Source organism: Opisthocomus hoazin, chromosome 3 (assembly GCF_030867145.1).
Source record: "Opisthocomus hoazin isolate bOpiHoa1 chromosome 3, bOpiHoa1.hap1, whole genome shotgun sequence".
NCBI lineage: Eukaryota > Metazoa > Chordata > Aves > Opisthocomiformes > Opisthocomidae > Opisthocomus > Opisthocomus hoazin.
This window is the reverse complement of record NC_134416.1, coordinates 30530362-30557111: the sequence shown is the minus strand read 5'-3', so window position 1 is coordinate 30557111 and position 26750 is coordinate 30530362. Positions and strand designations below refer to the sequence as shown.

Genomic DNA, 26750 nt, shown 5'->3' with positions numbered 1-26750 from the left:
TAACTGTAGACATGTCTCAATCTATCACAGAAAGCATGTTTTCACAAGATGTTACTTTAAATGGAAGAAATAGGAGGGGCACTGACTTAGGATACAAAGATTTGCGTTGTTTTTATCATTCCTTTTGGGTCACTGTGGATTACAGTGTGGAACGTGCAACATGATGCAACTCTCCTACTTGTTTTCCACTTGGATTACAGAGGCTGACTGGAGGGATATCTATGTTTAGATTCAATTCTTTCACTTTCCTCTGTGGATTAGTAGCCCCTTCTGATGAAGTCCTGTTATCTGGTGCTTCAACTCAGTCCAGTGACTTAAGACTCTTGTCCTGCTGGATCAGCTCCTTCCAGATGCCGGTTGGCACGTGAGTACAATTTTTGCCTTACTATTGACCTTGTCGTTCATGGAAAAAAAAATCCAGGTCAGTGCTCTTGCATTCATTAACATTCGCTCTGCCCAGAAGACTTTATTTTCTGGATGTTTACTTGTTTCGATAGACATTGCGCTGTATGCCACAGTGGCCTTTCTTTTGCAGAAGTACTTCATAGAGAGGGAAACATACTGTTTCAGAAGACAAAGGTGAATACATTGGGTAAGTAATTTCTTTCTTTGCTTATTTTTTATCTTAGAATTTTTTAAAGCTTATTTAATTAAAATAAGATCTTAACAACAGTCCATTCGGTTTTGTGTATCATGCATCATGTCAGAAATTATTAGAAAAGCCCCCACATATATAATTGTGTGGTTAAGAAAAATAATAGAGTTGATAAATATTTAATATAAGCAGATTAAAGGAAAATATAGCAAAAAAGTAAACAGATACATGTTATGTTGTTTGAAATGAAATAATACCTATGTTTTTCAGTTAACTATCACTCTTTTCTAGTCTCACTCTGAAAACCTTTCTGTTTCGGCGAGTCATGTCATGAGAATAAATATAATCTTTGTCTACAGTGTTAGTAAAAAGTGTCATTGTGGCTTTCTAAATTAACAAGAAGGAATTAGACTGCATTAATTTCACGTTAGCATCTGGGAAATTGTTGTTCTTGGTTTCAGTGATACATGGATTAAGGATTTCAATTTTTTTTTCACCTTCCTTTTGTCTTGTTTCTATCACGACTTTCTAAGGAATAGAGAGCATGCTGATATTTAAGCTGCCTGCTTCTGCCTGCTAATGACCTCAGCTGCGGTTGTTTGGAGAAACCACATTCCAGGAGAGTCTGGGATCTTCTTTCTTGAAAGCTCTCATTGATTTTGGCATTCATGCTACTGTAATAAAAATAGCAGCTAAAGGCAAGGCTAAACAGAGTGAGAGAAGAGGCTATTCATATTAGTGTTAACTTACCCATCCTGGTGAAATGCAGGATTTAGAGCAGCAGCTAGGCAGTCACTATTCAATTATAGTAGCCTTTCTGCTAAAGGAAGCAAGCAAGCATATCACCTACCCTCTAGTAAGCTGCTACCGTCTCTTTTTAATACCTTGCTTAGATTTGGTCTATGGAAGCTCCTCTCTGATATCCTCCCTGATCTGCTTTAGGGTGGAAATGGAGTGCTGTGGGTGGAGCAAGTCCCTCCTATGGGAAAACAAGCTTCTGACCACAGTGATGCGACTGGAGCATGTGAAGCATTAACTCACTGAATATTTTTATAAACAAACAATTTAAAAACCAACAGGAAATCTGCTTGTTTCCTACTGAGTGGGATATGTTTTCTTCAGAGATTGAAGTGGATTTGTTGTTGTTGTTTGGCGCTTTTTTTATTATGATTGCTCAGAGTGTTTTGTATCGTGCTGTTCCTTCATAATGCATAATCATGTTTGCTTAATGTCTTCTCACACTGGAAAATGTTCAGCAGTATAATCTGCTGTGAATACTACCTTTAAGACCTGTTGATGCTTATGCTTAGCAACAGTGTTTTGAAGTTTGATCTACACATTTTTGGTCATGTTCAAAACCGCTGGCTCATCTGTTTTCATGTTCCAATAGCTATTAATATAAATTTATATGACTGGATTTTTTTGGGTTTTTTTATTTGTGGTCAATCTGCTACACACAGGAAAAAATTTCCCAGAGAATACTTCAAGAAAATAAGATATTGCTCACTACTTTTAAAATGGCTTTCTACACATATCTTGATTTCTAATACAAACATAATTAAAATATGCTAGATGTTCTTTTTAAATGTCATCCTTAATGTCATTCATTTTTTAACTGAAACTGGAAATTATTGTGGGTTTATCAGTTTTATTGCCTGGTTTGACTTTGCTGTGTTCATTGATGGCATAGCTGACTTTCATTATTGAGAATTATGTGGCAGTAGACAACAATCACCTAAAGAAAAGGCCATGAAATTATCTGAAATAATATTAAGGGGTGAATTTGATGTCCAGCATGTTCCGACATCTTTGATAGGAGATGACTTTCTAAATGCCTTCAATTTCCAGAATAATAGAATAATAGAGAATAATACTTGGTCTCTAAAAGAGATCCTCTGATTTATTTACTAGCGTTTCTTGAATTAAAAGCTGAGAATTTCAAAATATCCTAACAAATAGAGGCAGCTCAGTCCCTCTGGAAGTCTATGTATGTGAGCAGTTCATAAGATGTCACAGTTCCGTAACCCTTGACCAAGCCTTGCTTAATCTTTTGGCAAAGGTTCATTACCTCCTCATGAAGGAGTCAATCGCTCATGAGGCTGTAGATCCCTGAAGGATGGAGTGTCTGAGAAAATCCTGCCCTGCCAAACTAGTCCTGCACTAATTTATGGAAGACCTGTCTTTGATTTCAACTTTGATTTTCAACTACTGTCAAGTTGTCCCTTCCTCCTTCACTTTTCTGTATGACTTCTGGCGGTGACTTGACTAACAAGTGGGCTGTTGAGAATTACCCATATATGGTATTATTGTTTTTCTTCACTTCTTAGGTGTCAGTCTACGAGTTCCTTTCTGTTGCTCTTTGGGCAAAAGATTGCAAATGATTTAGGGCCATTATGCCTGTCTGTGCTTTCAAAGCATTCTGCTTTTTCTCTGAGAGGAAAGTTTTCCATTTGTTGAGGGAGGCCCTAACGAAGAGCAGGACCTACGTGAAAACAGGGTTCTGAAGTTCTGTAGTAGAGATTGCTTGCTGGCACAAGGCACAGGCAAGTGTTTGCAGCTGTTTCATGTAGCCTACTGCAGCCTCTGAGACACATAAGCATGTTGACACCTGTCTGAATCTCCGATTTCCATAGAGCAACAGCTCTTTCTGCTTGTCACAGTCCATGGGGACCGAGAGAGCAGGGACCTTCTTTCGTGTCAGGAAGCGTTCATGTCCTGCTCTTTAGACTTCATACACAAGAGCTACTAAAATACCTGTACTAATATTTTTGATGCCATAAAGCTTGATTATTGTAGTAGGATTAGCCTTTAAATACTCAAACATACTAAACAGAATGCCAGAGTGCAAAGAACGTCCCTTTTTTAATTACTGCATAAATTAAATCTTTCCATTCTTGGGAAGCCACTCTGAATTCCTCTCTGCTAGAGGATTCACTGTAAAGACTTGTTATCTATTATAATACAGGATTTTCCAACTGAAAATGGCTACCCCCCTGTAAGAAGTCAACTTGTTACAGCTCTGATGGTTGTCCCCAGCATGTAAGCCCTCACAGACCTTAGTCAGTACTGGCTGTCACTTGGATTATCTGCAGCCTCAAAATGTGGCCTACAAAGATGCCCAGATGACAGAGAACAGAGTCACGCATGAACAGCTAGGCTTCTTAGCTTAAGCTTGTTGACACACCAGTTGGAGGCAGAGGCAGCAGTGATGGTCCAAGACAGGGGAGGTGGTAGCATGAGGATGAAGTGACAGTGATGACAGTAGGGCAGGACTATGGGCCAGGTTCAGTAGGAACAAAATAGCAGAAGCTGTAAATGAGAGAAACAGTTAGACCATGGCAACAGACATTGGGCATATCCTCAAATTGTTTTTGTCACTGCCTGGATTGTAACAGCAGTAAATTCTTCATATATTTCACAAAAAATTCTTCTCCTTGTGCTATTATACAGGAAGATCTATACAGATGATTATTTCCTATATTCCACTAATTTTCTTAATAGCATGAAGACTTTGCTGAGAACTACCATGAGTCCTGCCTCAGTCAAACCTTGTTTATTTGAGGATAACATAGTCCTGAATAAAGAAATCAGTACTAACTTCAACATTGTGTCCCCACTGAATGAAATCAGTGCACTGTCAAAGCTAGTGGGAATACTGCTGTTGTCCTGGGGGGGAGCAGTGCAGGCAGGACAAGCAGAAGCTGTTTAAAAGATTTTGTTATCAAATTACTACTTTCTTGGAGATTTTCAGCTGATATAAGTTGGGGTAAATTAACTACAGAGAAGTTACACATCTTGGTTATGGAAACCGCATCTCTTATCCTTGGATTCTCAGGCTGTACCTATTTGTGGACTTAATTCGGGCTGTGGATAAAAGTTTTGCTAATGTGATATCTCTCAAAGTACAAAAGTTCGGACTGTTTCTTTATCTGATTATTTTTCTTCCAAAATGGTTTATTCCACCATCAGTTATTTATAAAAGAAATCTTGCCCTACACAGTTCCGGTTACACATTTTTAGAGAAGTAAATAATCTTCTGTTAGCACAAGAGAGAAGAAAAAAAATATGCAAAATATTGTGTTACTTAAGAAAATAATCTTTACCTTTGTGCTTTCATGAAAGCTACTGATTGAAAAAGTTCTACTAGACTTAAATAGCATTGCCAGTTTGAATGCTCAAATTCCCTTTAGCTAATGGGTCATCCACACTCAACGTCAAAGCTCAGGTTTGATATCATGTATGTAGGTTACCTGTACTAGTTACAACCTACCAACTGCATTATGTATCCTAGTTTACAGAATAACTTTATCTCATTTATCAGTGAGACGAGACTTCATATCAGGAAAACTGATAGCCATTGTTTTTTATTACTACTTGCATAGCTCCACATTCACGTCACCTCAGGAACAGCTGTGTTTCAAATTCTCACTGCCTTTGAGCTGTACCCACTTAAACAATTGTGCATTTTGGCTCGGAACGAGAACTCAGAATGACCCACATTTAAAAAAAAATTAAAAAAAAAAAAATTCCAAATCCAAAAAGCACAAGGTAATTTTGAAGTAGCTCTACTGCCAAAGTAGTATTAATACAGAGTTCTGCCCAAATTTCTAGCATGCTGCTGTCCTGATGGGCTCTCCGGACAGCTGCAATTGCAGGAGGGGGTTTCTGCCAACATTTCACACAGCCAGGAAAAACAGAAACAGAGGCAGGAGGTTCTGGAAGTATTAACTCATATTTCAGGCAGGGGCAAGACTTTTTTCCCCTCCTTTCTTTCACAGAATCAGAAAAATTGTTTTAAATAGTAGGAAACAGGGAATTCTTACCAGGAATTTTAAGGATGATATATGATATTGGATACCTGAAATTCACCCCCCAGGTCAAGATGACGTATTTTATTTTTAGAGGGACAAAGTGAGAAGTAAGAATCATCACCCGTGTGTGAAGAGGAGGTCGGCAAAAGATGGGAGACTCAGGACTCCCATCCCAAGATGTTCACTTGAACATCTATGGCAAGAATTAATATTTAACTTTACTCTAGTGTTTCCACAGTGCGGTTAGAGAAAGTGCCACTGGGACGAGAAATGCATTTAATGTTTAAAGAGACTTTGACATCTTTTAATCTTTAATCCTCATCAGGTCTCATTAGTTATTGGATGAGCTAGGAAACTGAGTTGCGGCAAAAAGGCTGGAAAAGAACACATATAATTATAAATAATTCAGGGCTGCTAAAACAGACATACTTTACAAAGCAAAGCAAATCTTTTGGGGTGGCAAGTTGTTTGTTTTAAACTGGCCATTGACACATGTTTTAACATCATAAATTTGTGATCAAATGTTTTTGTCCAGTATTGTATGGAGGAGCTTTGTTCCGCTCAAAGAACTTGGCTTTAGCTCCTGGGGCTTTGAGGAGGTTTTCATTGGAAGTGTTTTGGGATGAGGGAGGGAAGGAGAAATTAATTTCTCTTGAGACAGGCACCAGAAAAATCCATTGTTCTAAGTAAGCATCGTTACGAGTCAGCAGGACTCAAGAACTGAGACAGTTGCTGCTGTCCCAGCTGTTCCATTTCCCTTCCCTATCCCTGAGGACCTCAGCCCAGAGGGGTGTGATGTGTACATGAGGCTGATGTATCGACGCAGCTACGCTGTTATGTCATTTTTCCCAGCTCCTGGCATACTTGGATCCTGCCCTGCGAGCACCAATGTGGGAAGCTTTTACAAACGTGTTTTGGTGGGCTCCCTTATACAAAAGCATTCTAGGAACAGGGCTTTCAAAACTCAATCCCTATGCATGCTAGTGGCTTTTACTCAGAAGTCAAGTGAGGTTAATTACTAAACAAGCTGCGTTTCTTACTGCAGCAGCAATCTCATCTCTAGGAACAGCCAAATCTCTTTTCTTTATCCTCACATTAACATTAACTTCCTGAGGCTGGATTTTTAGAGTATCTTCTCTCTTTTCTCTTGTGTTCCTCAGCAGATGATTTTCAGATGGATGTGATTTGATGAAATACATAACAATGAAGTAAAGTTCCTCCTGGGATGAGTGCAAAATTTAGGGAGAGGTATACCTGTGGGGGACACTCCAGCTGTATTAGAACATCTTCCCAGGGATGCAGCGTCTCTTTCTTCCCTAAGATATCTTCAGTAATATAAAGTTGAATTACAGTTTAGATAAGTAATAGAAATGAACTCAGAGTTCATGAAAGCTACAGGAGCTATGACCAAAGATGGTGGCCTCACATTTATCCATTACAAAGGTACAGAACAGTGAAATTTAAGAAAATCCACTAGTATGGTGTTCCTGGACTGCAAGATAAAAACAGGCAAAATAATTGCTCTTTGTACCATTTATGCCTTGTATACTAATTATCTTATCCATGTCTCTGATGCCACGTGTGTTACAAAAGATGTTCTCTGCTCTTGTTTGCAGGTGACAATAGTTGAGGATGCCAGTCCCCTGGCGAATATGCTGCAATAAAAAATCCTGAACTAAGAATGGAAAAGCTGAGACGGACCATATGGCGAAGACAAGTGAAAAAATGCAGATGAAAAAAGAAATCACATTACTAAATGGAGTTTCTTTAATTGTAGGGAACATGATTGGCTCTGGGATATTTGTATCACCCAAAGGTGTTTTAATGTACAGTGCTTCCTATGGACTCTCTCTAGTTGTCTGGGCGCTCGGTGGAATGTTTTCGCTGTTCGGAGCTTTGTGTTACGCAGAATTGGGAACATCCATCCTTAAATCTGGAGCCAGTTATGCCTATATCCTGGAAGCATTTGGTGCCTTTGTGGCCTTCATCAGACTGTGGTCTTCCTTGCTAATTATTGAACCAACAACTCAGGCAGTGATAGCAATCACGTTTGCAAACTACATTGTTCAACCCATTTTTCCTCATTGTGAGCCGCCGTATGATGCAGTCAGGTTGATTGCAGCTGCTTGTATTTGTAAGTAAAGTTATGATTCCTAGAAGTTAAGAACAGTAATTGTGGGTGCCCAGAGGGATTTTTCTGAATTTCTATCCTTTCACCTTCTGTGAAAATAATTGCTGTATCTCCAAAATATGTTCTTAAGAACTAATAATCTTTTATTCAGATGGATTTTATTTGAGACTAGGATTATTAGAGGGTAGAGAAGAATTAGAAAAATTTGGCTTGGGGAAACTATGACTGCTGATTAAAGATACATTAGAATCGTAGAATCATTAAGGTTGGAAAAGACGTCTAAGATCATCGAGTCCAACCATCGCTCCAACACCATCATGCCTGCTAAACCATGTCCTGAAATGCCCCATCTACACGTTTTTTGAACACCTCCAGGGATGGGGACTCAACCACCTCCCTGGGCAGCCTGTTCCAATGCCTGAACACTCTCTCAGTAAAGAAATTTTTCCTAATATCCAATCTAAACCTCGGCTGGCACAACTTGAGGCCATTTCCTCTCATCCTATTGCTAGTTACTTGGGAGAAGAGACCAACACCTGCTTCACTACAACCACCTTTCAGGTGACTAGGTGAGTCACCTGGCCATAGAAGGAGATCAGGTTGGTCAAGCAAGACCTGCCTTTCATGAACCCATGCTGGCTGGGCCTGATACCCTGGTTGTCCTGCACATGCCCGGTGAATGCACTCAGGATGAATCACTCCATAATCTTGCTCAGCACCGAGGTCAGGCTGATGGACCTGTAGTTCCCGGGATCCTACTTCCGGCCCTTCCTGTAGATGGGTGTTACAATGGCGATCCTCTAGTCATCTGGGACCTCCCCTGTTAGCCAGTACTGCTGATAGATGATGGAGAGTGGCTTGGCCAGCTCCTCCACCAGCTCCTTCAGCACTCTTGGGTGGATCCCATCTGGCCCCATAGACTTGTAAGTGTCCAGTTGGCATAGCAGTTCATTAACTTCTTCCTCCTGGATTATAGGAGGTTTATTCTGCTCTCCATCTCTATCTTCCAGCACATATATCTCTATGGATCGTTGGCCTAATTCACAGCCTGCATTTTATCCAAGTCTTCTCTCCCCTTTTTCTTGCAAACCACAAAAAATCAACAAAATTTTTAACATTCATATGGAATTAAAAATACTCTGCCTAATATGAATTTTGTCTCTAGAAAAATTGTGTAGTGTAATCAAACACTCCGCAGAGTTGACTTTGTCATGACCATATACCTTAGGTGACCCCAGGGATAAGTGTTACAAATCTGTCCTCCAGTAGATGAACTGCACTCAGATTCTTTTCCATATAAACATGGATTTGTCAAGATGAGGTACGTGTTCCTTTCAGGGCATGCTATAGCATGATCTTTTAAAAATGGCTTAAATTGTACAACTCAACAAGAATTTCCAACAGGACAAGTAGTTCTAACTTAAGATAATATAATGTGTATTGACAATTGTGAGAAGCTGTTTCCTCTGTAGCCCTGACTCTTGCCACTGTGTTGCAGAGGAAGTTCACTTCTGAAAAAGACTCCATGGTAGAACTTGTGACCATCATGACCACTCAGTGATCTAAAAGGCAATTAATCCTATTCCAAAAGACTTTGTCAGGAGAAATTCTCCACTTGCACAGGAAAGCAGTTATTTATTAGATCAAAATTTCTTTTCCCAGTGTTCACCTCATGAAATCCTAACACTTGAGAAGTCTTCAAATGCTGACATATCTGTAAACCTTCATTTTCTTCCTGTAGTTTTCATGTGAATCAGCTGTGTGCTCTAGCACCTCTGATTTCTGAGCTGGTGCCCAACGTGTGGCTCACAGCTGCTGCTTTCTCATACAGCAAATTAGTTGCCTCACCACTGACCAGGCTTAGCATAGCATTTTGAGTAACAGCCCAGATTGCAGGGAAAATTACCGTGTATTAGATTAATTGTGATATGCAATAGAGCAATGTCAGATAGCAAAATTATTACTAGCTTGAACAATTTTGATAAGATTCAGGAGCATGGATTTGATTGGCTGTTCACCAATATAGTGGAGAAAACTTATTTAAATCTGTATATATGTTTAGTAGAATTTACTGGGAGTTCCATTGCAAGATCCCATTGCCTTGAATTTAATTACACTCTGCAGCACATGACACATGTCATGTCATATACACATGCAGTAACTATATCCTTTGCAGTGTTCCAAACAGCACTTTGTAGCATCACAAACAATTCCTAAATGTTGAGTACTAAAAACTTCAGTCAACACTTACTGTATAGTTTTTAAAACAGACCTATAATTCTAACTGTTACTGATATATACTACTGTACTTTTAAGAAAGAGGTCTATTGTTAATTTCTACTGAGGACATTTTTTTAAATTACGGAGCATAAAATCTTATTTCAATGTATAAGCCACATTTACTACCGTAAGTTTTACAGCAATCATTTATTTACAGACATGTTTAAAACTATATTTAAACCTGAGACTAAGCAGGAACAATCATTCTGTAACCTGTTGGGTTTTTTATGTAGTGGAATAAAAATAAAATTACATCTCTATTGCACAACTTTAGTCTATTAACAGGAAACAGTGGGGGCAAGTCAGCTCCTGTTTCTGTAAATAGGTCTATTATTGCCTTGACAGCTGTCAGGACACTGTCAAATATGCAGAATCACTCATGACTCGCCTTGAATGAAGGCAAGAGGTTCTGTGAGTGCCTGTGGTTGGATGCTAATTTCCTTGCTATATAGAAAGGTTTCTATATGGTTTTTGTTTTAAGCACTACAAACCCCTTTTTCTTCCTTTCAAAACTGAAATGTAGATTATAGGCAGGTGAAGGTAACAGCAGCAAAGACCAGCAAGACTGCTAGAGAAGAAATAGTCCTTTATAATCCATGCTTGAGAGCACTCTGGACAACCCATGCCACATTTGTCCCGCTGTCTTCTCCAGCAGCTGAGCTTCATACCTGGTTCCAGTGCGTAGCCTTTCCTTTCCTGGTCTACCTCCGTTTTGAATTATGGAGCTGCAAGAGGGATAAAGTTGCCCATGATGCTGTATGTGTGTGCTAGAGCGAGAGGAGGTGGGCACGTGGCTTGGCGCCGGGCTGGACATGGCGCTTATCACAGCGTGCTGTGTTAGCTGCCCATCGGGGTTTAACTTCGGAATGCGAAGAATATGACAGAAGGAGGAAAGGAGAACGAGTTGATCCCACCAACTCTCTGCAACCACGCTACTTTGTTATTTCTATTAGATTCTGTCAAAATTGAGGCTTGAGAAAACTGCAAGTAAGTACTTCTGTAATCTTCAGACTTGGAGTCAAAGCGTGAATGGCACAGCTCCTAAGCCAGGGGCACAGAACAACAGCATGCTGGCCTGGCTCAATCCAGTACCTTGTCAATCACATCCAAACTTTTTGGTGCAGAAGCTGTCCTTACTCTGTATTTAGACTAGAGCTCAAATTGGCAGGGAGAACTTCAGGAAAAACTTGAGCACAAATAAAAAATCTAGAGAAATCTCACCTTCTGCATTTGAGCAATTCTCCTGGCTTTAATAAAATTGAAAAATTATTTAAAAGGAGGAGGAGTCAGTCCTAAAATTCAAAATCTAATGTGTTTTTTCTTACCTACTATCATGAAAACAGTGTCCTTCAAAAAATTGTTGTGTAATTTTTCAATCAGGCATTTCATTTGTTTTAATAAATCTAGGTGGTCCTGAAATGGTGAAATTTGATTCTGTTTTATTTATTGAGAGAGGGGTGGTATCTGGAAGGATGTATTTGAAATGTATTTTATGTGATGTAAAATATCAGTGCTCCTCTCATGCATATTCTTTGTCTCTACAGGTTCCTTAACATTTATTAATTGTGTTAATGTGAAGTGGGGTACCCGTGTACAAGATGTTTTTACATATGCAAAACTTATAGCTCTTATCTTGGTGATATCTGTTGGCCTTTACAAAATTGGTAAAGGTAAAAATATTTTTCATTTACTGAACTTCTTAAAAATGAACCGTGTATGAGTTTCAAAATCTGTGCAGGAAGATCAGACTCCTTAAGACTTACATATGGTGTGTCGCTTATTCTGGAAGAAACTGTCTGCCACAAGAAGATCAGAGGAATTTTATGGCTTGTCAAGCAATGAGGGTTTAATTATTCTTCTGTCCTTGGTGTGGCAAACCAGCACACACCAAGTTCTGCTTTGTTCGGGCTGAATAGGAAGTAGCAGCTGAATCAACATCAGTTTAGCGCTAACTGGTCTAAAGTCAGCCTCCCTGTCTCTGACTCACAGTCATTAAAGGCTAGCATTGCTACTTCTACACCAGGATGGCACCACAGAAATTGCCGGGCGCATTCTTTGCATCCGTCCTCAGCCCTGCCCGTGGCCGGGAGCCTGCGCAGCACCCTGCAAGGGGAGAGGATGGGGGAAAGGGAGGAACTCGTCCTTGCCTTCACGGGTGAAAGGGCGTGCTTGTCCCTAGAAACAAGGGAGAAGACTGTAAGACTCAGTCCTGTGAATCACTGTGGTATCGTAAGACATCACAGGACAGATGAGCCACCTCCTCTCAGTAGTATCTGGACTGAACTGAATACACTGAAAAGCAGGAGACTAGTTTATTCTGGTGCTACCTCTGATCTTTGCATGTGACAATAGATTTGATTTTATTAATTTGGGTCTCTGGTGCAGTGAAGTCTCTTCCAGCTCTAGCTCTGTTGCTTAGTTACTAAGGTTTCTTCATTTTCCTTTCCCATGAAATTCCTAAATAGCCATTGTATCTTCATTAAGTTAAAATAAAGATGGTTTTGCCTCTTCAGTTTAGGAATTGTCTTTTGCTGAAATTAGCTTATAAAACCTAAGGAGCACGCTTGCTTTCCATGTTTGCCAGCATTCTACTTTCCTTGGCTGCAGTTCTAGTGCATCAGCTGTTACGCTGTAAAGCTACACCAGAGTTTAGGAGAGCTTTTTTTGTTTAGCCATTATCCACGCGTGTCAGTTGTCACTGGTTTCTTCAAATCTAAAGAAACCTGAACAAACCAACCTAGTTCTAAGGGCAAGAACATGAAGATGCAGAGGAAAAGCATTACTTCAGGGCTACGGTTACATGAAGGAGTAGTTCCCTTCACAAAGCCACTGCAGTGCTACAAAGGTGTGAGTCCGTGATGTCACCCCTGTAGCAGCTTCGCCCTGTCCCCACAGTCACAAATTTACCCACGCTTCGAAATCGCTCCCTTCAAAACTCCCAGCCCGGTCACTGCCGCGCAGCTGCCATGATGCGGTTTGGCCCGCAGCCGCTCCCCCTGTCCGTGCATCCACAGAACCCACGCCGGGTCCTTTGTGTTTCCCCGTGGGATCAGGGGGGGTCCAGGCGGAGAGGAAACCTTATTGTGAGTAACGCGAAATGCTGAGGGATTTAGGGTAGTAAAGGTCTCGTCTCTGCTTTGTTTAAGCAGAACTAAGCACTTGAATACAGAAAGGTCTGGGAGGAGGAATGATGTAGACTTAGGGGGAAGCTATGATCGGGTCAATGCACTCTTTTAAACTCAGCAGCTGTTTTAATGAAAAGAATGTCCCTGCTCATTGCAGGGGAGTTGGAACTAGATGATCTTTAAGGTCCCTTCCAACCCAAACCATTCTATGATTCTATTCTAATGGTTATGATGTTTTAGCCCTGCTGTACTCCTTCTGATGTGCTCAGATACCCCTCTTGTTTTAGAACACTGTGAATGTATCTGATTTTGAGTAGGGGCTGTCTTTAATAAAAAAATCTTTCCTTGGCCCTTTTGGATTTTTAGTTTTTTTCCTTCCAACCGTTTTCTTCCCCAAAGTGCGTGTACATCTCACAGCTTCACCTTCCTCGGTTCAGTCAGTCTCCTGCTCTTGACTGAATTGCTTTTGTGGTATCTAGAAACTCCTTAGTTTAACCATAGGGTGAAGTTGTTTCATTTTATAACAAAAAGACCTTACTTTCTTCCCTAATAAAGGTTTCAGCATGTTTCTGTCTTCCTTAACGCTTAAACCCACTTCCACTTATATTAGATAGTTAATTTTCCTTCTGCGCACTGTAAGGCCTTTCTTCCCCTTTCCTGAATCACAGTGAAGGCTCGCACTGTTTCCTTAACATTTTGTCTGTTTTGCAGCATTCTGCAGGCTGTTGTCTCCACTGATTGAGCTAAACTAGAGGACGATTTTGAAAGGAAAGGTTTTTCAAGTCTCCTCTCTTAATTTTTGGGAACACCTTTGTGGGGCAGAGCATCCCACTGAGGACCATGCCTTCAGGAGTTCCCCCCCGCCCAGTGGCCACCAATTCATCTGGTGAAAACAAAAGCACAGATATGAGGAAGAAATGTGAGACAGATTCAGGAACTGAAATTGGGTTTCCCAATTGCCTCTGCCTGGCTGACAGGGCATAGAATGACCTGAGTATGGCTCCCTCCTTCAGCAGACTAGACAATGATGCCAGGAGGCGAGGATGCCGTCAGTTCTGGTAGAATTACACAAGTTACATTCAAATAACAGACACGGGAAAACATCTGCTGTCTCCCTGCACAAGTGTTGCTGTCTGAACATCTGGCTGAAACTTTCCTATCTGTCAAGTGAAAATACAAGCTGTGCATTTTTAGAAATACTAATGAAACCTGGATGCAGTGGGGTCTTATTTCCTTTCGGTTAGCTGAGACTTTTAGTGTAGTGTCCTTCTACATCATAGTCCTTGCAACGTAATGGGTGATTGGTGCCTGCCGTTTGTACAGGAGAAACAGAAAACCTGAGGGCTCCGTTCGAGGGCTCAGCAGCCAACCCAGGGATGATCGCGCTGGCGCTCTACTCTGCCCTCTTCTCCTACTCGGGGTGGGACACGCTCAACTACGTCACCAAGGAGATGCAGAATCCCAAGAGGTAAACGCATGCTTTTCCTTTGAATCGCTGAAGTGTCCTGGTAAGACACGTGATGGCATGACAAACTGCTCTGTATTTGTTTCTGGTTGGAAATCAGTCAGACTGTTTTCTCTGAAAAAAACTTCTTCTTTTCAACCGAAGGGGTAAGTATGAGAGCTCTTTCTGATTATTGTCCTCACTCACCAATTGTATCACCCTAATAAATCACACCTTACACTTCAGACTGGAGTTTTTAAATGAGGAAAACAAATCCCTGCTGAAAGCAGAGAAAAAATTGGGTCCACCTAACCCTCTAAAATTCCCTACTTCTTTTCAGTCAGACAGAAAAATTATTTTATTTTTCCAGGCCTGCTTTTGCCGCCAGTAGAGTAAGACTTTGTCAGGTTTATGACTGTTTTATCATGTGATCTTCAGCATTACTGTTTATGGGCAAAATGTTTAATTTTGCTAAAAATGAAAGGTTAAGTAAAAAATAAAGAAGTCCACAGCAGCACTGGAAATACCATCTCCTCCCCCCTGTAGGGATGTCAACCCTGTGGGAGTTGTGTGCCTCACCTACTCAGACTGATACACTCCACCTTGGCTTGGGAGATACATAGGTTATCAGTCAGGAAAAAAAAAGCTACGATCAAGAAAACACCTAAGTGAGCATTTAAATCTCATTGCCTAAGTGCTCTCTTAAATTGCTTCATATAAAAGACAGTGTATAAAATTTACACATATAAATGTACATTTTTTTCTGTGAAACTTGTGACAGACCCACAAGCAGTCAATTAAGTCATTTATGCAATTGTTCCAGACATGGCTGCATGTTATTTTGTACACCCATGATTGCAAAATGATGAATTACAAAAAGTGATGGAGGTACCCATTCACAAATGTTTGAATTCAGGACCAATCTTCTAGTTAAATATTCCTTATTTAAAGAACATGAAATAATTTTGCCATTTTCCTTTTGCAGGAATCTACCTCTTTCTATTGCAATTTCAATGCCTATCGTGACTGTTACTTACTTGTTGACTAATATAGCATACTATGTGGTGTTGGACATGTCAGATCTCCTCGCAAGTGATGCAGTGGCTGTGGTAAGTTGTATAAAATAATTAAAACAAAAGTTACTGTATGGATGGCGCTGCAGAAGAATCTCAGGCAGCTTACTTCTTGGCAAAACAATTGAAATATTTTCTTGTTGAAGGTTATTGATTTGTTTTAAAGTTTGTTTTCATGTAAAAGTACCAGTATGTTAGAAGGTGCGTATAAAGAATATATCCAATAAATCTGCTTTTGTAAAATTCATAAGTACTCTGTAAATCCTGCTCCTAAACAGTGCTTGATTGTAGCAGATGCTTTTGCCAGGGCCAGACAGAGACCAAGCTATGGAAAGTCTGGGTGGTTTAAGAACCTGGGATTTTTGCTATCATTCTAATGTACAGTGTGTGACGTTTAATGCTGCAGGATCACAGCAGTATTTCCAATGCAAAAATGTGCAGTGAAATGCTTTTTAAAACCTTATCAATACTTTATACAAAAGTACAATTATAACTCATGAAGTACTACAGTCAGGATTTGTCAGAATACCTTAAAGCCAGTACATCTTCTTCTGTTACCTCATTGACTTGATCTAAGCTTAGAAATTTTTTTAAAATCTTTTTTCAATGTATCTGCCATTTTTATTTTGATATTGATCAGTATGTCCAAATTCTAATGTCCCAAGTCATAAGAAAGCATGGGCTATGACAGTATATTTGGGCTGCTGTGTTTTCATGAGAGTTCCTCAGGATTGTCCACATGCTTAACGTAATGGGCCTCACTATTATTTTCTTTTTCTGTTACAGACGTATGGCAATGAAACCCTTAGTTATGCTAAGTGGGTAATTCCTATAGCAGTGGCCATGTCTTGCTATAGTGGCTTAAACTCATCAATAATTGCAGCATCTAGGTATGAAATGTAAGGTTTATTTTAAATAACTGAAAAGGAATAATTTATTATGAATCTGCATTCTTTACTACTACATTGTAAAAGTGACACAGTTAATTTTTGCCATGTCAAATTGTTCATTTATGAGGGAAGGATTATTACTGATCTAGAGTGTCTTCTCATGGCCAGCACCAGTTGGTAAACTAAAGGCACTTGAGAAGACATCAGCATTTACAATAGAGCAATAAAATAATAAGTGCTGCCTTTGTTGGAAAGCAACAACATACTCCTTGGCTCACTGTCTGTTTGAGTTTTCTTATTATTTTTTCAGGCTTTTTTACGTTGGAGCCAGGGAAGGACACCTCCCTGACAGTCTGAGCTTGATTCACATCAAGTGCTTCACACCAGTCCCTGCTCTCCTCTTCAACGTAAGCCCCAGCCCAGCCCCGTGCCCGGCCGGGGCAGCTGGAGGTTTGGACCTGGGGACCGCAATGCCTCGCCTCTCCCCACATTTCTCCCAGGCTTCTCCTGTGCTGGAGAAATCTTCCTCAAATTTCTAAAGCTCACTGAGGCGGGGAGGGGGAGCTGGTATTTTGTCTGGTGGCGGGTTTTTCAGTGGAAAGAGAATAGCTTGACTCACATTTATATGCTCTGTGAACAAGATTAGTCAGGATTAAATACAATAGCGTTAGTGAGAAAACAGGATGACTAAATATGTAACAGTATAGACAGGAGTTGCTTAAGTCTTTATGTGAGTTTTCAGTGACCATTGGAGAAGAATATGGCAGGAACATCTCTCAGACCCTGCCGCAGGCTGATTTTCTAGGACTCTAGTTATGTCAGGAGTGACAAAGCATTTAAAATTAAATTCCTACCATTGAATGCCTATGCCCATATTGATTTTTTCCCACTGTCACTATACAACTGAATCTTGTGACGCAAGTTGAGGAACCATAAGGTATAGAATAGTGCAAATGATTTTAATAAATAATCCATAAATCTAACAGAAGGAGGAGGTTATGCACAGAACAGGTGGAATCATTCAAAAGCATTTCACTACTATTTGAACACGTGTTTTGTTTGGTGTTTCCCTTTGCCCTGTTTTCCATGAGGTGTATGAACAGATTATCATACTGGTCCTGTTTGACATCAAATAATTTGCTAGAAGTTATAATCTCATTGTGAATACTTTTCTCAGAGGGATTCTGTTTGCACCCATAAGATAAGCTATACTCCCATAACACACTACCATTAACATTTTTCACAGTAGAATATTTTTGTGTTCATCAAAAGAGAACTGTAGTCTTATGTTTGTCATATTTGTTAAAACAGGCATTACATTCCTGGTATTTTAGGTCTCACTTCACCCTTTCCATGTGGATAGTATAGTATACCTGCATACCACGGAATTTACTCTAATGGTCTCAATGTATGAGTGGACCATGAGAGCCTCCAACAATGAAACTAAATTTAAACTTTCCTTCCAAACTGAAGCCAGCCAGAACAGCAGAGTAAGCTGCTGCCTACAGAAAGCTTCTCAGCAGCCTTCTCCATAGCGCAGCAGAGGCTGGGGCTCCTCATCTGGCCTTCTTAGGAGGGTTTCCTGCTGGTGCTCAAACATAACTTCACAAAACCTAGACCGCTTCAGCCAAACATGGTGGTCTCACTGCTGCATTTAAGGAAGACATACCAGCACGTTTCATACAGCATATTTGCATATTTCTCAGTTTTAGGTACATCCCTCTTGCAAGGACCAGATCTCCTAAGTCCAGACAAATATGTTGGAAATAGGCCATTTTGTAACTTTACTACCTCTTTATTTTGTAAGACATGTATTTATTTTTACATTAAACAGTCTTTGTTTTTATTTTCTCTAGGGTTTAATGACTTTGCTTTATCTTCTTGTGGAAGATGTTTTCCTTCTCATTAATTACTACTGCTTCAACTACTGGCTCTTTGTGGGTCTGTCAGTTGCAGGACTAATATATTTGAGATATACTCAGCCACACAGACCACGGCCTATTAAAGTAAGTAAACAAGAGAGGAAACAAGTCCTAGAAGCCAGCTAATGCACATATTTGTGTGATCCTTAATACCACAACCATAACAATACCAGTTATGTTATAGACTATTTATCAGCCATAGAAATCCTTTCAACAAGATAAGAAATGAAGGAGCAAAACCCATTTGAGTTTCCACAAAGAACATCTGTTCTGGTACTTTTTCTGTGAGGTTGAAATTATATTTACCATTTCTTTTTTCCTTTCATTGGATCTTGTAACTGTCTCTATGTCAAAATAAATAAGGAATAAATAAATGCCTGGGGTTCTCAGTCCATCCTAGAACAACCCTCATTTGTTTTGTTCACAGCGGACCTCAGTAGAGCTAGGACGGGGACTCTAGTGACGTTCACACTCTGATCAAACTTACATGACTTAACAAATTCAGTAAAACCTCTCCAAAACCCATAAATGCCAAAAATTCTGCTTATGTAGAAGTTAAAAAGCTCAAATAATCAAATATATTTTGATTGTTCCCTTCCACTGCATAGTGATCATAGACAGTAAAATGCAAGTTTAGTGGCTGACTGTAGAAGAGTGTCTGGCTATCAGTTAGAAGAGGGAGACTGCACAGAAACAAAGCATGCCCAAAACTTGTTTCTACCTTTAATCCAGTGATTGTCCAGAAGGCAGGGACAGAAATGCACAGCTTCCCCTGGGCACACAAAACCACGCACTGGCACCTGTTGCCCTGTGCTCTTTTGGCTCCACAACTTGCATTTCAGCTCTGCAGTGATGCAGTATAATTATCAGAAATCCAAATTAACAACCTATCTAAATATTTCTTCCTTGTCACTCTCTGTTCCTAACCTCCAGCACCATTTTTACCAACATATTTTTTTCCCATTTAAGCGTAACATCCTGATTATAAAAAAACATGACTCAAACAAAGGCATAAAATATCCTATTCCAGTCTTCCAAAGCAGACCAAATTTTCCTGAATCATTTTCATTTCCAAACTCTTCCCCAAAGTATGTGGAAGATAAAGACTGAATCTTGCCTTACTGGCACTTTTGTTATTGACTCTGCTAAAACAGGGATTACAGTCAAATTACAGATAATGATTGGTTAATTCCTATCAGCATTTGCCAGCCTATTCAACATCATGACTCCATATACGCTTATTCCTTTTATGAAACGTAACAGTTGGTTTTCATCAACTTACATTTTTAACATTTGTAAGGAAAAAGAAATATTTATACTAGTAAACTTCTAGGAGTTTCAGCTAGCATTCAAATGTCAGATCCTGGACTCTTGAGAAGGCTCATTACTACAGCCAGTGAAAAATATTTCAGTGAAAAATAAATCAATACAGAGTTTGTTGTAACTTTTCTTATCTATGGTATGATATTTGTTAAGTGCCCAGAAAAAATGTTTGTACGTCAGTCTGTTGGTTCCATAGCATCGACATGGTAATTTAAAGTCTAGATGAGTTAGCTCCCAATCATCAAACTTACAATTTAAAATTTGTAATTGAAGTTAGAGGGAAAACTAGCCATTGCTGCTTAGTTTTAAAGTACTGCTTTCAAAGATTGATCTCTTACTAATGTGGAAAGGAACCAAGCTTCTGCAGGCCTGAAAAGAACAAAATCATAGAATGCTTTGAGTTGGAAAGGACCTTTAGAGGTCATGGTCAGATACTCAGGTGTGTACCAGATAAGAAGCTCTCAGCAGCGTACACAGAAGCTAACAAATTGTACTGACAGTCGGCAGTCAAAAGATTCAATACATAGTAGTGAGATAGTCAATAGTTATGTTTTTGTTATTGACTTGTCTAATTTTAATCTGCATAGCCTGACAGTAGAATATTTACTGCATCTTTTAATAAATGTTGGATTTTTTTTTTTGTCTCCACAGCTTAACCTCTTCTTCCCTATAGTATACTGTTTATGTTCCCTTTTCCTGGTCATAGTTCCTCTCTACAGTGACACAGTCAATTCCCTTATTGGAATCGGTATTGCCCTCTCAGGCATACCTACATATTATTTGGGAGTGTATTTGCCAGTTGGAAAACGACCTAAATGTCTACAGTGGCTCTCTGGTAAGCAACATCATCTTATCCTAGTCAGTGTGCCAAAATCTCGAATGCTTGGTCAGAAGACAGAAAGAATAACTTTTCCTAGAATCTTTTTTCCTTATGAAGTTTTACTATGCTGTATATGGCATGTCTGAGATCATTTGCTTCATCACATGGTCCTGAAAACCATGCATATCTGTACAAAACAGTCCACTATGTGAATACATGTGGTCATTTAGTATTTGTGGTGTTGAGCCATCTCAAGATATTGGCTCAGTAAGAGGCATGTAGGATTGTGAAGAGTAAATGCATGCAGTTTGATACCCTGGAAAACAGAAATACCAGGACACCGTTGCTTCACTTTCTGCCCAAGGAGTGGAACATGTGAGTCATGGAAGTCCATGAATTTTTGTAAATTATGAAATGAATTACTGACCTGAAGGGTAGTTTCCACTCCTCAAATTCAGGCAATCTTGAAAAGGTTAATATTAATGTTAAGATTTTTATTCATTTTGAACTCAGCTGCCAATCGAACAATTCAATGAATATGTTGATGAAAGTCTGATTAAATGAGACTTTGTGTTTAATTATTGAGCTTCTTTTGCCTTTACCTATTTATAATGTGGGCTTAATCCTATTGATTAAGGTATTTGAAGATTTTCCTAATATCTGTGTACTGCTTTTAAATCCAAAGATATAACTTTGTCTCACATTTTTTACTATGTATTACAGCTACAACAACAAAATATGTTCAGATGCTCTTCTACTGTGCTCTGTCGGACCTGGACACAGACATAGAACCTACAGCAGCTAACAGTAAATAGCGTTGCCTTGACATTGCGAGTTGCACCTTGACATTTTCTTTCTGGAGCAATTTTTATCATCTGAAGTCCTCCCAATTTGTTCAGTTATACTAAAGCTCTAACCGCTGTACTATGCATCAGTGTGATGTCTGTTAATTTGTGCTTGTTTTATAAACTATTCAGTTTTACAGGATTTAAAAAAAAGAAACAACTGTTTGTTAATAGTGAGTTATGTAACACTTTGAAACTATAAAGCACTCTATGAACAAACACTTTTTAGTAGATAAGGGCTAAATATTAGATTCATTGCAAAATAGTGATAAAAAGTATTAGGTCTAGTCAAAATCCAAAGAAATAAATTGATAAATATAACAAAAGACAGACCAGATATTTGTAAGACTCAAAACCTGTGTTGAGAAGTAGAAGCTGCAGAGTACTTCTAAAAATATAACTATAGTCTAAGCCAAAGTAAAAAATATGTAATTCAAAGTGGTAGATGTGCTTTGAGTCAATGCGGTATTAGTGGTAAACTATTCTAATGCATAATTCCTGCCATAAATATTGTACCAAAAGGAGAAAATCAAAGTTTTCAGTTGTTTAAATTCTGTTAGAAATTCTCATTTCACTATATACCACATTCATTACTCTTTTGCAGAAGAGGTATTTTCGACAGACGAATTGTTCCATTCTAACTGAAGTACTTTTGCTTTCCAGCAGAACAACCTGCCATGGAGCACTGTAAGGGACTGAGTCATGTTCCAGCTAGAGTATATTTAGGGAAAACACATCACCTTTTCATAGTGTCCATTGCTTGCCTAGAAGCATCAAAGGTGGGACCCCATGAATCATACTGTTTTTTTCCACAGTGGAACTAATTTAAGGAATTCACAAGGAGACATTAAAAACCATTCATGTTTACAAAATCCCTTGAGCCCCTGCCCAGCCTTTCATGCCTCCCCTGTTCCTGCTGGCAGGGTAACTTGCAGGTCTCCTACTGAGCACACAGAGAGCCTCTAGCACCGGCTGCCAGACCTTCCCCATCATGTGGGTGGTGGCCATTGCACAGTACCCAGCACAGGCGCATGCGCTGGCCAAGGGCACTTACCCCTGGGTGCCATGAAAGCAAAGGGCAGTTGAGGGCTAGGATCATTCTTGTGAACATTAAGTTTTTCAGTGTGGCACATGGGAATGTGCAACTAATCCTCATTCTTGGTCTCCTGAAATCGAAGAGAGAATAACTGTCATTAAAAAGAAAAAGCCATCAGCCTCACAACCTAGACTGTAAAAACAGCTGCTCTGGCTCTCATATGCTTTGTTGATACGTAGCACTGTTTGTTATCCGTGGTGGCAAGTCGTACCTCCTTTCTGTAATTATATTTGAATATACGTACTCTTCACACACACAACACATGCCTCTGTGACAGGACGGCACCATTTTGATCCTGCTCTACGATTGCATGGAAATATTGCGTTTTTGCTCCATCTCTCGTGCAGCACTGGTTAACAACAGAGCTGCGGTCCCAGGCTGTATCAGGGCAAACAATGGGTACAAAACCTACAAGTTGGTACCAAACTAAATATGACAGTCTTTGCCTCCACAGAGTTCAAAGTCATGCTTGGTGCTGAGGTATGTGTCACACCAAGACAGCACTGTACGATCTTCTGAAGGTTTTCCTTGCAGAACCAAGGTTACTAAGTGATTTCAGACACCTGCGATGACATCTTGGGTGGTAACAGACAGCAGGTACTACAGCTAGTGTAATAAGGACTACTGACAAAGACCATTTCCATAGAAAATTCTAAGAAACTTCTTTCTTTGTCTGTTTTTTGCCAAATCCGTTTTTTCATTAGTCTGTTAACTTTCTTGACATGACACACAAACCTTCATTTTCTTTCTTTCTGGACAGAAAGAGAACAGTAGTCAGATGCAAGGTTACAAATGTGAATAATATTATTGACATTGTCTATGGACAACAGGATCTTAGAAATGTTAATGTTTTTGTTGATTTTTCACTCCTTACAAATAATACATGTAAGTTATTGTCAAACATCTAAAGCAAGTCATAGATGCTTAAGTATTTAAATTAATAAATATTTGATCTTTGGCAAATGCTATAGTTGTGTGGTTTTAAAGCATAAAAATAGTATTGTGAATGAAATTTGCCCTGCCTTACATCTCACAAGGTGGTTTGCCAGGAGAGCAATGAGACTCTAAGTCTTGTTTGTGTTCTCTGTAACACAACAAAATCAACATTTATGGAAGGAAAAAATTCTGGTTGCTTCACGTGGGACTCTTTCTCACTGCAGTTATGAGCAATTCTTAACCCAAACACTTTCTTGTTCTAAGAGTAAATACATCTTTTTACATGATTTTTACACAGATGCTCAGTTACGCAGTCAAACAATAAACAGTTTTACTTTTTCAGAGACGGTCTTGGCATCCAGGCTAATTATCTTGTCATTACATAACAAAACATTATGCTGAGGCATTTGACATCTAGTTTGTCAGCTGGTATCTCTGGGGTGGAAGGGACTGGGGTAAGCAGAACACTGGATGCCTTTGGAAGATGTAGCACGTGGAGGTGCAGGCTGCGCTGCAATGCGTAACGGGAGCCTGGAAGGCTGCAGGGACAAGAAACCCTGGACAACAGCCCACCTGTGGACCTGGGGAAGGGTCTTTCAGCAGCAAAGGCTGGGGCAATACAGTACTTGGGAGCAGCATTACTTGGGAGTAGTAGCTCTTCTTTAGGAATCAACAACATACAGGATTCTTGCTTTTTATGAAGAATCACAGTTCTTCGAATAAAAACAGGAGAAAGGAATTGGTATCAGATTCCGTTTCTTTGTCAGCAAAGGAAAACAGAAGTTGGTGTTGACAGAGGAAAGACTATCACCCACAGAAAGTCTGCAGATGTCTGGACTTTGCATGAGCCTGAAGGGCTGTTGTGTGCTCCGTGGCTACAGAGGTGAAATGCCTTCACACATTAGGTAGGACAAGGGTATTGAAGTGTGAAACAACCTGAAAGATGCATGACCTGACAGCGGACCAGGTAGCAGCTCCGTTACAGGACAAAGTGCCTTCAGAACACGTGTGACTTGAAACTTAAGACACTTCCTTTCTTGAAATTTACCTTTGTTGTGTAACAGGAACTTTTGAAGTATTATCGCACAATCTCTGAATCTGGAATACTAGATCTGTTAAGTCCCTTTTCTCTAGCTGATAAACTATCAGGTTTTGTAAATCTTCCCATTTTTTTTCAGCAGGATTGATTTTTGACTTATGGGGAGTGGCAGCCAGGCAACTATGTGGAGTGCTATAATTTTGCAAGTGGCTCAAAAGCTCTGAAATTAAAAAAAAAAAAAGAAAGGCAAATGAAGAAAATAAAATGCAAACCTAAACAAGATGCCACACAGTAAGGGGAGAGTAAACTCTTTCTCTGGATTATAACTACAAGAAATCAGAAGTGCTTATTTAGGAACACACATTTAATGTAACGGGTATCACTGAAAAGCACAAAAGATGAGTGGGCTACTGAAATGTCCGGTTATTAGCTGCCTAGTAAGGTCACTATGAGAGTCAAAGGAAGGGAGTGGAATTTAGTTTACATGACCACAATTTTGAAACAGGAGAGGTCAACATCAAAGCAAATGATCATGAGTTGATCCTCTTCTAACAGGAAGAATAAACGAGAATTAATTGGTTCATGCTACAATTCAATAGAAAACATAGTAGAAATTAGTAGGTGTTTAAAGATCTGGTCGCCCAAAATGTGCTATGTCTAGTGATGGAACTGAATACATTTCAGCATACAAACAGAACAAAGATTAATTCAGCAAAATATTTACATAGTTCTCAGAAATGTTCACTTCACAGAGCCAAAAACAACTGTGAGCCCCACCTGCTGGAAGGAGGGCAAAGAGAGTTTAAACTGGAAAAAAAACCTGCTTGGAGCTGGTTAAGAGCATTCTGCCTACATGCAGACAGCAGAAAAAAGAAAGGAACATGCTTTAGTTTAAAACTGTAATAAATCTTTCCTCTTTAGAGAGGAAGTATGAGTCACAGAATCACAGAATGGTAGGGTTTGGAAGGGAGCTCTGTGGGTCATCTAGTCCACCCCCGTGCCGAAACTGGGTCACCTACAGCAGGCTGCACAGGACCGTGTCCAGGTGGGTCTTGAATATCTCCAGAGAAGGAGACTTCACAGCCTCCCTGGGCAGCCTGTTCCAGTGCTCCGTCACCCTCAGAGGGAAGAAGTTCTTCCTCATGTCCAGACGGAACTTCCTGTGCTTCAGTTTGTGCCCATTGCCCCTTGTCCTGTCGCTGGGCACCACTGAAAAGGGTCTGGCCCCATCCTCTTAACACCCACCCTTGAGATATTTATAGGCATTTATTAGGTCCCCTCGCAGCCTTCTCTTCTTCAGGCTGAACAAGCCCAGCTCCCTCAGCCTTTCCCCATAGGAGAGATGCTCCAGTCCCCTCATCATCCTCATAGCCCTCTGCTGGACTCTCTCCAGTAGCTCCTCATCTTTCTTGAACTGGTGAGCCCAGAAGAAGCATCATTTAGAAATAGAAGAAAGACAAATTTGATGGTAATAACCATGATTTCCAGGACAAGCTGCTGAGCAAGACACATGACCCATTTAGATGTGCTTCTACAGTAGCACAAAATAGAAAATTCAGAACCTGGTTGCAATGACACAGTATGTGCTCGGGTCAAAATATGCTCTTTATGGTGATATTACCTTATTTCTGATTAGCCATTGCTCTTGCGCATACCACGTCATCACATAGGGAAATCTGCAAATTAAATTCACATTTCTCTTGCTGTCTTAGGAGTTAGATCCCATCTGGCTCCGAGTGTGTGTGGTCATAGAAGCAGAATTTAAAATTTCTAGTGGAGATACATTTATCTCCACAAGAGGGAGAACTCCTTTGCTTGATGCTCTTGAGAAAGAGAGCGGGTTGTTTTGAGACCTTCTGCTCAGAGCAGCAGAACCAGAGCAACGTGTATATTCCCACCCATAGCAAGAGTCCTGAGAAGGACAGGCTTAGCTCCAGAGAAGAGCATCAGCTACGTGTTCTGAGTAATGCTGAACAACAGCCTGCTGCAAATTCAGATGAAGATGGGGTTTAAGTTCAAACGTTCGTCTTTCGTTATAGGATTGCCTTCATGTCTGTAGCAGAAGACAGATTTTCTCATCCTGGCTGTTTCCTATATGTAATACCGTATATGAATACCTAATTCAGAAGGATGCTGAACATCCTTTTCAGAGCTTGCACATTAAGCATAAATAATAAACAAGCTAATAACAGCAAACAGATAATAAATCAGCTATTTTATGTTAAAAAATGAGCTCTTTTATGGAAATGAAAAAAATTATTCTGTTTTAATGTCTTAGCAGTTCTCCGCCCCCATACTTCCCTTTTTGCTGCTTCATCTTTTTCTCAAATAAAACTTGTGAAATCTCCAAGTTGCTCTGCTATTTGGTAGCAAAGAACTATTTATAAAGACACCCTTTGGAAAATACAGCACTTAGGTCA

The 26750-nt window shown here is 39.8% G+C and overlaps 1 protein-coding gene across 1 annotated transcript; it reads left to right on the top strand.

Annotated features, from left to right (window-relative positions):
* The first annotated feature begins 159 nt into the window (after nucleotides 1-159).
* Nucleotides 160-23224, top strand: LOC104337552 (Y+L amino acid transporter 2). The gene is made up of 11 exons (XM_009943505.2): nucleotides 160-364; nucleotides 536-592; nucleotides 7023-7540; nucleotides 11362-11487; nucleotides 14266-14410; nucleotides 15372-15495; nucleotides 16246-16349; nucleotides 16660-16756; nucleotides 18206-18355; nucleotides 20246-20429; nucleotides 21138-23224. The coding sequence occupies exons 3-11, from the start codon at nucleotides 7111-7113 to the stop codon at nucleotides 21227-21229; spliced, it is 1452 nt and encodes a 483-aa protein (XP_009941807.2). The 5' UTR covers nucleotides 160-364; nucleotides 536-592; nucleotides 7023-7110; the 3' UTR covers nucleotides 21230-23224.
* Nucleotides 23225-26750: the final 3526 nt, after the last annotated feature.